The sequence below is a fragment of the Notamacropus eugenii genome, chromosome 1 (genome assembly GCF_028372415.1).
Source record: "Notamacropus eugenii isolate mMacEug1 chromosome 1, mMacEug1.pri_v2, whole genome shotgun sequence".
NCBI lineage: Eukaryota > Metazoa > Chordata > Mammalia > Diprotodontia > Macropodidae > Notamacropus > Notamacropus eugenii.
The window spans coordinates 672,931,398-672,943,678 of NC_092872.1; the positions used below are offsets into that span (position 1 = coordinate 672,931,398).

General features: G+C 40.2%; 1 protein-coding gene across 1 annotated transcript in view; it reads left to right on the plus strand.

Annotated features, from left to right (window-relative positions):
• The first annotated feature begins 1,707 nt into the window (after positions 1-1,707).
• Positions 1,708-12,281, plus strand: part of HNRNPLL (heterogeneous nuclear ribonucleoprotein L like) — a 52,890-nt gene continuing 42,316 nt past the window's right edge. The window contains exon 1 of the mRNA XM_072635832.1: positions 1,708-2,262. Coding sequence (XP_072491933.1) covers positions 2,083-2,262 — 180 coding nt within the window. The 5' untranslated portion in view covers positions 1,708-2,082. The remainder of the gene's footprint in view (positions 2,263-12,281) is intronic.

Consider the following 12,281-nt stretch of genomic DNA (forward strand, 5'->3'; position numbering starts at 1 on the left):
TGTTTTTGTAACCATAGCTCAAGGCCCAACACTGGGATCATAAATATGTGTTTAATTGTTGCGGTTGATCCTCTGTAGCAAATCTGTCTTATGTTGCTGAGGTATAGATAATTTCTCCCTTGGCTCTTGTGATGTTTTTTTAATTCCTGTTATGTGTGGAGCGCTGGACTAGGAGTTAAAAGGCTAGTGGAAAATTACCCCTAGTAGCCCCTACCTTATAGGACCTACTTAAGGGCAAAATCAACTTCAGTCAGTCAATAAACATTAATTGAGCACCAACTATGTACCAGGCACTGTGCTAAGGCGGGGTGGGGAGATACAAAATGAGGCAAAGACAATTCCTGTCCTCAAGGTGCTTACTATCCAATGGATTCATAAGATTCTTTTGGCACTTCAATAGCTAAAAATCTCTAGGTAGAATCTAAGATGAATCCTCTTTGCACCAAATTCCCCTTGAAAAGGGGATTGATTGTGCCTCTTTTCAGTGATTTAGCTAAGTGGAGGAAGGTGGGTGGGCTGGAAATGTCAAACAGGATCTCGGATCTATTACTATTCTGGAGAGTATTTAAGACAGTTCCTTCATTGGTGTGGGCACCTTCTCTCCCCTCAGAACCACAGTCCTGCATGATCGGAAATGGACTCCTGCCGAAGCCTTCGCACCTCGTTTGTGGCCAGGTTTAGGTAGGCGCTCCAAGTCCTTCCAGTCTGGGGGCTGAAGCCTCCAGGGTCGACAGCATGAAGTGGAAAAAAACCCGAAACAACAAAACATCAAGAGCTTCCGAAAACGCTTAAAGTCAGTTGCTGATGAAGCTAGTTGTGACTAAAGAGGTCGAGCCAAAGAGAGTTTTTTCTCCTTTTCAGGAAGAACTAAAAGAAAGGAAAAAATACTTGATTGATGTCTGAATTCAGATTTGGCCTCAGACTTTACTATCCGTGAGACCCTGGGGGAGTCAATTTGACGTGCCTGCCTCAGTTTCCTCGTCTGTAGAATGGAGGTAATCATCACCCCTCCCGGCCGGGGCTGAGGCGCGGATCAGAAGAGTCGACACAGGTTAAAGTCCTAGGTACCATCTGCTGTTCTCACCGGGTTTGCTAAGAACCCAGTGCCCCGGGGCAGCCCGGATCGGCCGCGGGAGGCGCGGAGCCCAGCAGGGACGCGGCCAGCCCCGCAGCGCGGAGGACGGGCTGGCAGAAAGGCGCACCTGGCCCCCGAAAGGCGGCACCTTCCGCTGTAGGAATCCCGGCGGGAGCGGGTAGGAGGGGGCGCCAAAGGCGCTAAGTGGGTTTCCTCGCCCTGCTTTGAAGGCAGAGAAGTCCTAAGAGCCTTTATTTAAATAAGCGGGAAGGCGGTTAACCGTCACCATGCTCGCTACTCTCTCCTCTCTCCATCTCGCTGTGCACCGTCGGCGCGGCTCCCGTCCGCGGGGTCGGCGCCCCGAGAAGGGCCCGCGCGCTCGGGGAGCCCGGGACTCCGAGGCAGGGTCAGCGTGGCGAGGCCAAGGGCTCCGCGCCTGGGAGAAGGATACAGGGAGACCAGAGGGAAACGGGGTGGGAAGGGGGAGGATTTGGACAAACAGCCAGGCGAACCAATAGAAGGGCAGGTCTGGCACCACCCCGGCCAATAGGGGCAGGAATCCCAGAAGGAGGCGTGGCCGGCCAGGCAGCGGCTAGAACGCGATCCCCGGCGGGCGGCAGCCGGGATTCAGAATCCCGAGGGCGGGGGAGGAGGGAAGACCGGAAGCTGTCGTCCCTCAGTCACCCCCCACCCCCCCTCGGGTCCCGTCGCGTCCCCTCGGGCTAGGAGAGGAGGAGGAGGAGGAGGCCGCTCGGGTCGGTTGGCGCCGGTAACCAAGGGGAGCGGCCTCTCCCGAGGCAGACTCCTCCCGGGGCGTCCCCCTCCCTCTCTCCGCCCCCAGCCCTCTCCATCCTCCGGCCGCCCGCCCGCCCGCTCGCGTGCGGATCCCTTTAGACTGCGGGCTCCGACGGCGGCGAGAGGCCGGAGCGGAGAAGCCCCGGGGAGGCGGCGGCGGCCTGCCCAGCGCGGCCCAGCCGGTCCCCTCGTCCCAAGGCTGCGCCGCCGCCATGTCCTCCTCGTCCTCCTCTCCAGGCGAGCCGTACGAGGAGCGAGAGTACGAGAGCCAGGCCAAGCGCCTCAAGACGGAGGAAGGCGAGATCGACTACTCGGCCGAGGAAGGCGAGAGCCGCCGGGAGCCCGGGCCCCGGGGCGGGGGCGAAGGAGGCGGCCGGAGCTACTCTCAGCCGGTAACAAAGCGCGGCTCCCTCACCCTTTCCTTGCCTTCTCTCTGCCTATCGAGCTCCGCTCCTCCAGCCCCCCCCCCAAACGGACCCTCCCCGCGGGCCCCCTCCTGGAGCTCGAACCTGCACCAGGCCGGGCCGGGGCAACCGTTGTGGGCTGGGGTGTCTATGCCCCCTCCCCCACCGGCCGGTGCCTCCCGACCTCGGGATAGGGACTTCGGTGCCGTCCTTAATTAATTTATTTGGTGCCACGGGGTGGGGGAGCGTAGGAGACGGAGGGGTGAAGCCTTTGTTGTGCTCCTGCTTTAACAAGACGAGACCCTTCTGCTCCTCTATCCGCACGGTTCATTTTTGGGGGGAGGGAGAACATGTCTGCACCGCACAGCCTCCGGGGACGAGGGCGAGAAAGCGGTTTGCGTGTTGTGGACGAGTGGCCTCCTTGCCGAGGCCGGTATCCAAATGGAAGACCTGGGGCTGGCACTTTCTCCTCCACTTTCGTGGCGAGGGTCTTATTTTCTTGCATTCGTAACTAGCTTGCAGAACCACGGCTTATTAGTGCCAAGTGGAGCCGCCTCCAGTTTGGGGTGGGTTAAAGATTTTAGAGCTCAAGGAGAGCGGTAAAAAGTGGGTGCTGGTGGAGACTCTTTTCTAAGTGCATCCTTACCTTAAAGTGAAAGGAGACTCCAAGGCGTTTGTCACTAGCCTCTATCGCCTCGGTTTATTGTTACGGTTGAGAGCCGTCAGCAGTTTGGGATTTGTTCAGGGTTCTAAAGCTGAGGGGTAGTAATAACTGGTTTTAGTAAAGGCTCTTTTAATGTACATCCTTCAAGTGAAAACATCTGACTTTGGATATTTCCACATTTTGCCCCACCGAAGGAGCTAAGTTTGATTTGTAGGGCAATGAAGAGAGATTCCAGGGATATTTCAGCTTTTATACTAGGTTCCTTTTTTCTCTTTGGAAAAAAAAGGCAGTGATTGGAAGAAGAGTGAAATAGACAATGTTTTTGAGACAAATGGTTACTTAGGACTGTGAGAGTATTCTTGAGATATGTGTAAGAATGTTATCTGTTTAATAAAGGAATCAATTTCATCTCATTTTTTCTTTGCCTTTTGTCATTGTAGCTTTTAGCAAAAATCTTACTTAGATTTTGTTGTAGCAGGATGAGTATTTTTTTTGGATGCCTTGGCAAAAATGATACTCTAAGTGAACTCTTCTTGTGGCTAAAAAACTTTGGCCAGTTTCCTTTTAGAAACTGTTGTAAAAGAAAGGAAAGACCTATTTAATCATAAAACATCATTTTAAATAGCCATTCCTCTCTGGATATATGAAGTAGAAAAGGGTGAGTGTGTTAATTTATTTTACCGCCTATATATTTTTTATTTATATGTGTATATATACATATATATTTTGAGGAGAGGGCAAACTGACTTTATTTTTGTGGGCAGGTAGCCACTCCTTTATATGGTTGTGGCAGAGCCATATTCAATTAAACACATAGGAATTGATTTTTCTTACTAATGTATTTAAATCCCCTCCCCCAGATTTCAAAGAAGATCAGAATGAATCTGTGGAGGGGAAAAGTATTCAGTAAAAATCTGTTACTGTGATCTGTATTTCCTGTTTTTTTTTTTAAAGTTGTCTATTGCTTCATAATTTAGAGTTATTGTAGCTTCAGTTTAAGGGAAGTCTCTATGACACAACCTTATACTTAAAGTATTGAATATAAAGGAGAGAAACCTATGTGGTAAGCCATTTAAAATAAATAAACATGAAAAAAGGCTTTTATAGGTAATTATTGTTTCCTATGGAAGTTTAAAAATTAGAAAGGACAAAAATTGGAATTTTTTTGTTTACCAATACTTGTTAATGAAACAAATGTGATGCCTTTTTAAGGAAAATTTAGTGGATTTTTACATTGCTGTGCACATTGGTCCATTCAGTAAATATCGATGGTGAATTGATTATCTTGAATGGTGATGAGGATTTAAAGTGTTGTTGTAATATAACATTAAGGACAATTGTAGCATGTGTGGGATTGATTGTGGCATTAGGTGTACAGTATGTTTCAATTTTGTGATGTATCTTCTGGCACCTAGTTTGAAGTGTCAAAGATTCCTGGATTGTTTAGTTTCACTTGGCTGCTCTTGGCTATTGTTGCAAAAGTTTTACTTTTCAGGAATAGGATAGAGTTATAATCTTTTCTGCAAGATTCCATTCTGGGGCAAAAAAACTTAACTCATATTTGATTTAAAAAATTAAAATTCTAAATTTAGATTTAAAGTAAATAGTTGAAAATAGAAATACTAGGTTCTTAACCTCATAAGGAAGCTTTACAAATTTACTTTGAATTTAGGAACCAGGCCCCAAAAGTCAGGAAGTCAGAGGAACTTTCCAGTTTTCAAGGAATGAAAAACAAAAAAAAAAACAACAAAGGGAGGAGACAGAGAGAGGGCACCATGTTGTCATAGTTTGTTGTTTCGCAATGGTAGATTCATTTAGGGCCACAGGGTGGTTTACTGAAGGATCCCAGAACAACCTTGGAAAAGACTCAGAGGAAGCACAGGATAGCTGACTTTCCTGGCCCAGAAACTGAATGGGTAAGCCCTGTTGGCTATCCCCTTCTCTTTCTATCTTGTGGTCATGAGGAGCAGAACCCAAGCTGGAGATGAAGTGAATGAATATGATGGATGATGACCAGCTAGATTAATTATTATATAAATATATATAAATATGAGCCTAATGGCAAATGTATGGATTTGTTTTGCCTGATTATGCTCATTTGTTAAAAGGATTGTATTTTTTTTTTATTATTTGAAGATGGAAAGATGAGAGCTAGTAATAGAGTGGCCTCCCCAAAAATAAGATAAGAAGAAAAAGTGGGCCCTTTGAAGCATTTTAAAAAATGCATATAGGAGACCTGAAGAAAATTCAGAAGGAAACAGATTAAGTAGGACAGCTTTGAAACATGTTAATGTTTCACTTGATAATCACATAATAATGATAATAAATAGATAATAAATATTAATGAATAATTATTAATAGATAGATTAATAAATCCAGGGATTTATGGATTGCAAACTATGCAGGAAAGTGAATAGCACTTAAGCTTGTAGGAAAACCATCTCAGTAATAACATGTGAATACTTCAGTGTAGCAAATCATTTGAGCATCCCTAGTGGGTTGAGGGTGTTTCCTGGAAGAGACTAGAAGAGTTTTGACTATTAGTATCAGAGAAAATTTAGAGAATAATTTTTCTTTTCCTCCTGTATTGTACAGTTAGTAAACTGGAGAATCACTAAATATAATAATTTACTGAAGTTAGAAACTTAATTAATGTGAAAACTTGTTTCTTTCTCAGTTCTTTATATATATGCATATAGATAGATGTATACACATATATGATTAAAAGAAAAGATAAAGATCCATAATTTCAAATATTGGAATGCATCTTATATAGAATATGTCACAGATTGGGTTCAGAGTGTCTGGTATACTTAAATAGATCTAGGTTGACATAGACATCACTGCTTGTTAGAATGACAAAAACTGCAAAATTTCTGGATGAGTGTGGAAGAGAGATTTTAGTAGAGCTCATTTTGTTAACCCAGATCTTACTGTAGACGTGCAAAGCCACAGCAACCCTAGACAACTGTGTTCCTGGGAATCCTCCTAGACTGAGGAGTAATTATTCATCAGTGATACCTGATCTGATTGAGAGTTGGCAGCCTTAAGACTGAATCATTACTGCTCTTCCATGGACAAACTGTATTATTGACTGATGGATACCTTTTGAAGAAACAGATAAGAGGTGGTACTTTTGAATTTTAGGATATGGCTGTCTTTACCTGTCATTATAGATTTAGTGCTTTTTGTGAAAAAAGAATTCATTTTGAAGAAGTGACTCAAATGCCTTGACTGCTTTTTTCCCTTTTAATTTTTGTGCTATTTGAGATCAAATATGTCTAAAGCCCTTGGCCAAGAAATTAAGACTACGTTTTGTCATAGATCAGCTATATTGCTTTTTAAAATCAGCTGGCAGAATAGAACTTCAGTGGCTTCTAATCCTCTAGTAAAAATACTTCATTCAGTTTAACAAATATAAGCTAAATGGCAAATGTGTGGATTTGTTTTGCTTGATTATACACGTTTCTTAAAAGGATTGTGTTTTTCTTTTATTATTTGAAGGTGGAAAGAGGAGAGCTAGTAAAAGAGTGGCCTCTCCAAAAGTGAGATAAGAAAGAAAAGTGGGCCTTTGAAGCATTTTTAAAAATTCATATAGGAGAATTGAAGAAAGTTCAGAAGGAATCAGATTTAAGTAGGACAGCTTTGAAACATGTTAAACCTATATACTTAAAAAAAAGAAAAGCTGTGCCAAGAGATTCACATTTTCATATATAATCATCCTTTTCTATGGGAATGTTGTTTTGTTTTTTTTTAGAGAATGCTTCAGCAAGTCTTAGTGACTATGGACCAAAAAAATGTGGAGGGAATAATGGTAAGATCACAAGAATAGCCACAGGTTCTGGGATCAGCTCTAACCCAAGCTTCCTCACTCTTCTTTTTCAACCCTCCACCATCAAAGATTGTCTCAATTACTAATAATAGTCTTGCTACTTCTGGCCTCTGCCCCAACCCACTAACCAACTGCAGCAGTATGGAATATGGACTCAAATTCTGACCTAACAGATGATTACTATTACCATGTAAGCAGAGAATATAAATACAAACTCACAAAACCCTGATACAACATTATTTGGTCAATCAGCCTTTGTGACATTTTCTGTATGAAACACTTCCCCTGAAGTGTTTTTCTAGTTCCAATGAACAAAGTCAGGGTAAGCTTGTATTTGGGGGTGTTTTTTTAAAAAGTATTCCAAAATTTTTAAATTTAATTTAATTTTTTTCAGTGCTCTACAATCACTACCATACAACTTAGATTATTATTTTTCCCTCCCTCCCCTCTACCTCCCCAAGATGGCATACAATTTTGTATAGGGTCTACACATACATTCCCACATTAAACATGTTGAAAAATTATGTCTCATTCTTCATCCTGAATCCATTGCTTCTCTGTCAAGAGGTGGGTAGAGTACTTTATCATCTTGCTGAAGCATTGTAAAGACTTGTGGGTTTTTGTGGATGATATTTTGCTGATTTTATCAAGCACCAGAAAAGTAGAGTTTCTTTAGTACATGGCTGCCCAAAATCCACATAGGAAAAACAAATAGATGCATAATGCCTAATGTCTAGACCATGATATTCATGGTGGCCCATTTGGATTGATTCATCAGTACATGTATCTTGGATAGGCATTGCAGATCAGCAAAGAGCTGATCAAAAATTAAATACAAAAAAGATAATAGGTTGGATTTTTGTGGGAAATCATGCAGTAATTTCAATGATTCTAATCTGCTTTCTAACAATAATTCATTTTTTTTTTTGTGTGTGTGTGTGTGTGTATGTTAATGACTTCGTTCTCATAGACAGAGTATAGAGTTTGGAATCAGGAAGACTCATCTTCCTGAGTTTAAATCAGGCCTCAGACACTGTGACCCTGGGCAAGTCACTAACCCTGTTTGCCTCAGTTACCTCATCTGTAAAATGAGCCGGAGAAGGTAATGGCAAATCACTGCAGTATCTTTGCCAAGAAAACTCCAAAAAAAGGGTCATGAAGAGTTGGACATGACTGTAACAACTGAACAACAATTTTTAAAATCTTGAGTTCCAAATTGTCCCCCTTCCTTCCCCATTCCTTGAAAAGGTAAGTAATTCGATATGGATTATACATGTGCAGTCATGCAAAACATTTTCATATTAGCTATGTTGTCAAAGAAAATACAAAAAAAACCCACCCAAGAAAAATAAAGTTAAAAAAAACCCCAAACAACTGCACTCAGACTCCATTAGTTCTTTCTCCAGAGGTGGATAGCATTTTTCATAAGTCCTTTGGAATTGTCTTGGATCATTGTATTGCTGAGAATAGCTAAGTTATTGAGCAATATTGCTGTTACTGTGTATAATCTTTTGGTTCTTCTCACTTCACTTTGCATCAGTACATATAAATCTTCCCAGGAGTAACCTATTTGTCTAATGTCAGTTTTCTTTTGGTGATATTATGTGGCAGTGAGTCTTGGAACATTCACAATCTCTGACGAATCAAAACTATAGGTGACTCAAAGAGCAATGGAGAGATATTTAGGCATAAGTAATAATGAAAATAATAATAACAATAATTCATATTCTGTGTGCCTTAGGGCTATTATCACATTTGTATCTCAGAATTATCCTGTGAAATAGATATTATAGGTGTTTTTATACCCATTTTACAGATGAGGAACTGAAGCTCTGAAGAGGTATGAAGTCTTGGTTTTTCTGACTTCACTTTAAACACACTATTTATTTACTACACCGTAGTGCTGTTGCATACTGCTAGTGATCAGCTGTGTGTTAGAAGTGATGTAAAAGATATCTAGGGAATGAATCTGAAAAGATTCCAGCATATTGAATGGATTCCCTTATGGAGAACTTATGGGAAGACATGGAGAAGAATTATACTGGATATAATAGTATGTATAAATTATAATTGGTACAGTGGGAGTAACCTTCCTTGAAGAAATATCAGAGGAAGTTTTAGACCGTAGGTAGTAAGCTTTTGGAATTTTGTGCTTAAATAGGATTGTTAAAAGTGAAAAATACTCTCAAGCTGAGAGAAATTGATTATGAATAGATTCACTGTAGGTTATTAGGGAAGCTAAGCTATTTGGAACTGTTACCTCCTTAACTTCTCAAACTGATAGTAAAGAGGTTCTCTCATAAAAAGCATCCATTATATGTTAATGTTATAAAATGCTGGTTTGATGGATCACGGGCCTGACTGAAAATGGCATTTCTAGTATTTTCTGTCAGCTCTAATTTGCCCAGCCTAGGTAAGTTGTCAACTTTTCCTTTTCTAGAAATATAGTTTTTAATGGAATTACCATGGTCCTCGCTTATCCTATTAAGCAACAAACTCCAGATTAAAGATCACATTCCATGAGACCTTTAATTCATTCTGGAATCCATTTCTTTGTCAGAGAATTTATTTTGATCTAAAATGATATTTCCTTTTGACACTGGAAATTATAATGTTGGTGTCACTAAAAAAATTCCAGCAATAGTATTTAAGTGTGATTTGTTTAGGTAATAGGAAATAACTGACTAGTTTTCTAAAATTCTATCTTCAGTTTTTATTTTCAAATTATTTTAGAGTAAAATTTATTATATTTGGAATGAAAACTCTAGGGCCAGTGTTATTTTTATGCTTTTCCCTGTGGCCTTATTTTTAAAAAAAATAATTTTGTTCTTTCAAGGATTAATGGTGATAATAGCTGACTAGTTAAGAATGGGTGTGGATAAGTAAGTAGAATTGACTTATCTATGTGTGCAAAGTTAGGAAAATTTGGGGACTTTTTATGTAAAAGCTTAAACAAAATCTGTTTATTATGTTTTAGTTGTCAAGATGTGGGAAATATCACTATTGGTTAGAGAGATGCAAATCAAAACAACTCTGAGGTACCACATCACACCTATAAGATTGGCAAACATGACAGAACAAGAAAATGATAAATGCTGGAGAGGATGTGGGAAAGTTGGAACACTAATTCATTGTTGGTGGAGCTGCGAGCGCATCCAACCATTCTGGAGAGCAATTTGGAACTATGCCCAAAGGGCTACAAAAATGTGCTTACCCTTTGACCCAGCAATATGGCTACTAGGACTATATCCCCAAGAGATCATAAAAATGGGAAAGGGTCCCACATGTACAAAAATATTTATAGCAGCACTCTATGTAGTTGCCAAAAACTGGAAGTCAAGGGGATGTCCATCAATTGGGGAATGGCTGAATAAATTATGGTATATGAATGTAATGGAGTACTATTGTGCCATAAGAAATGATGAACAAGAAGACTTCAGAGAGGCCTGGAAGGACTTATATGACCTGATGCTGAGTGAAAGGAGCAGAACCAGGAGAACTTTATGCACAGCAACAACCACAGTGTGTGAGAGTTTTTTCTGGTAGACTTAGTTTTTTGTAATAACACAAGAACTTCTTACGAAAAAAAAAAAAAAATCCCAATGGAGGATCTCAAGGCAAAATGCCTGCCACACTCAGAGAGAGAAATATGGAAGTCACTCACATATTGTAGCAGATCATGTTTGTGTATGTGTATGTGTTTGTGTATCATGTTCTGATTTGTTATACGATTTCTTTCATTTATCTTAGTCTGACTACATAGCATGACTATAGTGAAAATATACTCAATAGGAAAGTATATGTAGAATCTATACAGAATTGTATGCAGTCGTGGGGAGGGAGGGGGGGAGTGGGGGGTAGGTGGGGGGGATAAAATCACAATTGTATGGCAGTGATTGTTAAACATTACAAAATAAAAAAAATATGCACAAAAAAAAAGATGTGGGAAATATTCATTTTTTATATATAATAGCATTTAAAATAAACTTCAGACATTATTAAAGCAACTTTGTTGAAAAAAAATATTTTCTTTCCCTATATGAGTGTACGTGTAGAAAAAAACATATATTATACATACAAACCTTCACTTATGCATATGTGCCCTCATATGGGTATATATGAGTGTGTATCTGTGTACGTTATTTTATATATACCTACAGATATACATACACATAGATGTGTGTTTTGTTGTTGTTTGGTGTTTTTCAGTCGTATCCGACTCTTTGTGACCCTATTTGGGAGTTTTTTTGGGCAGAGATACTGGAGTGTTTTGACATTTCCTTCTCCATGTATGTATGTATGTGTCAGATACACAGGCAGTTTTAAACTGTGTGATTCTTCTCATGTCCTTCTGTAACTCCTCCATGGGGAATTTTCACCTTATGTTGGAACCATTTCATATGCTTTCCTGAATATGTCTTTTATACTTCTTTCAAGTAACCTATTCTTGGCAACATGCTACAGCATTGAGGCAGAAGAGGTAGCTACATGTTAGACTTGAAGTCAGGATGTACCTCCTTGCTTTGTAGTTTAAAGCTCTGTATTTGTAAAATAGTTTGACCCTTTATATCTGATTTCAAACATACAGAATTCATTGTATTTTAGTGGAGTATATTATTAATGTTCCCAGACATAAATTGTCATTCATACATTCAATTTCTGTTTAGCATATAGCAAAGCTTTGATAAGTTATAGTGAGAAAAGACAGGTTTAACTTAAGGTTTTATAACAAATAACTTTTCTTTTTCAGTTATAGGAGATATTAATCAGTATAAAGTTAAGCAAGTTTAAGGAGAAGGAAACTCTAGTCAGAATTATCATTTTGAAAGGCCTGAGTTTTAAAGTATGCACTTTAAAATTTTATAAAATTGTAGCCTTGGCTGGCTTTTTAAGGATTTGAAGCAGTTGATTTTATTAAAATGTGATAAAATCTTTATTCTGCCTCTCCCTTCTTCATTTGGCAATAGAGCCTATTGAATCTCTTAAAATAACTATTATAGAAAATGAATTTTGCTAAATTGAGTTGAAAGGTTAGTAGATTGTGGAACCATAGATTTAGAGTTGGAAGAGATTTTTCTTGTTCAGTCATTTCAGTTGTATCCGACTCTTTTTGACCCCATTTGTCATTTTCTTGGCAAAGATACTGGAGTGATTTGACATTTTATAGAGGAGGAGCTGGGGCAAATAGGATTAAGTGACTTGCACAGGGCCACACAGCCAGTAAGTGTCTGAGGCCAGATTTGAACTCAGGAAGACATCTTCCAAGCAGTCTATCCACTTTGCCACCTAGCTGCCCTGGAAGAGACTTTTAGAGGTCCTCAAGTCCACCCCCTTAATTTTGTAGTGAGGAAACTGAAGTTCAGAGTTTCAGAGAGCCCAGAATTACATGGCTCTTCATTCTCTAAGCTGAGAATTCCACCCCAACTCTCAGGCTTCCCCTGATGCTTTCAGAAGAGTTAGAGGAAGATCAACAGAACTTAAAAATTGTTATTGCAGAGACTTAAACTACAA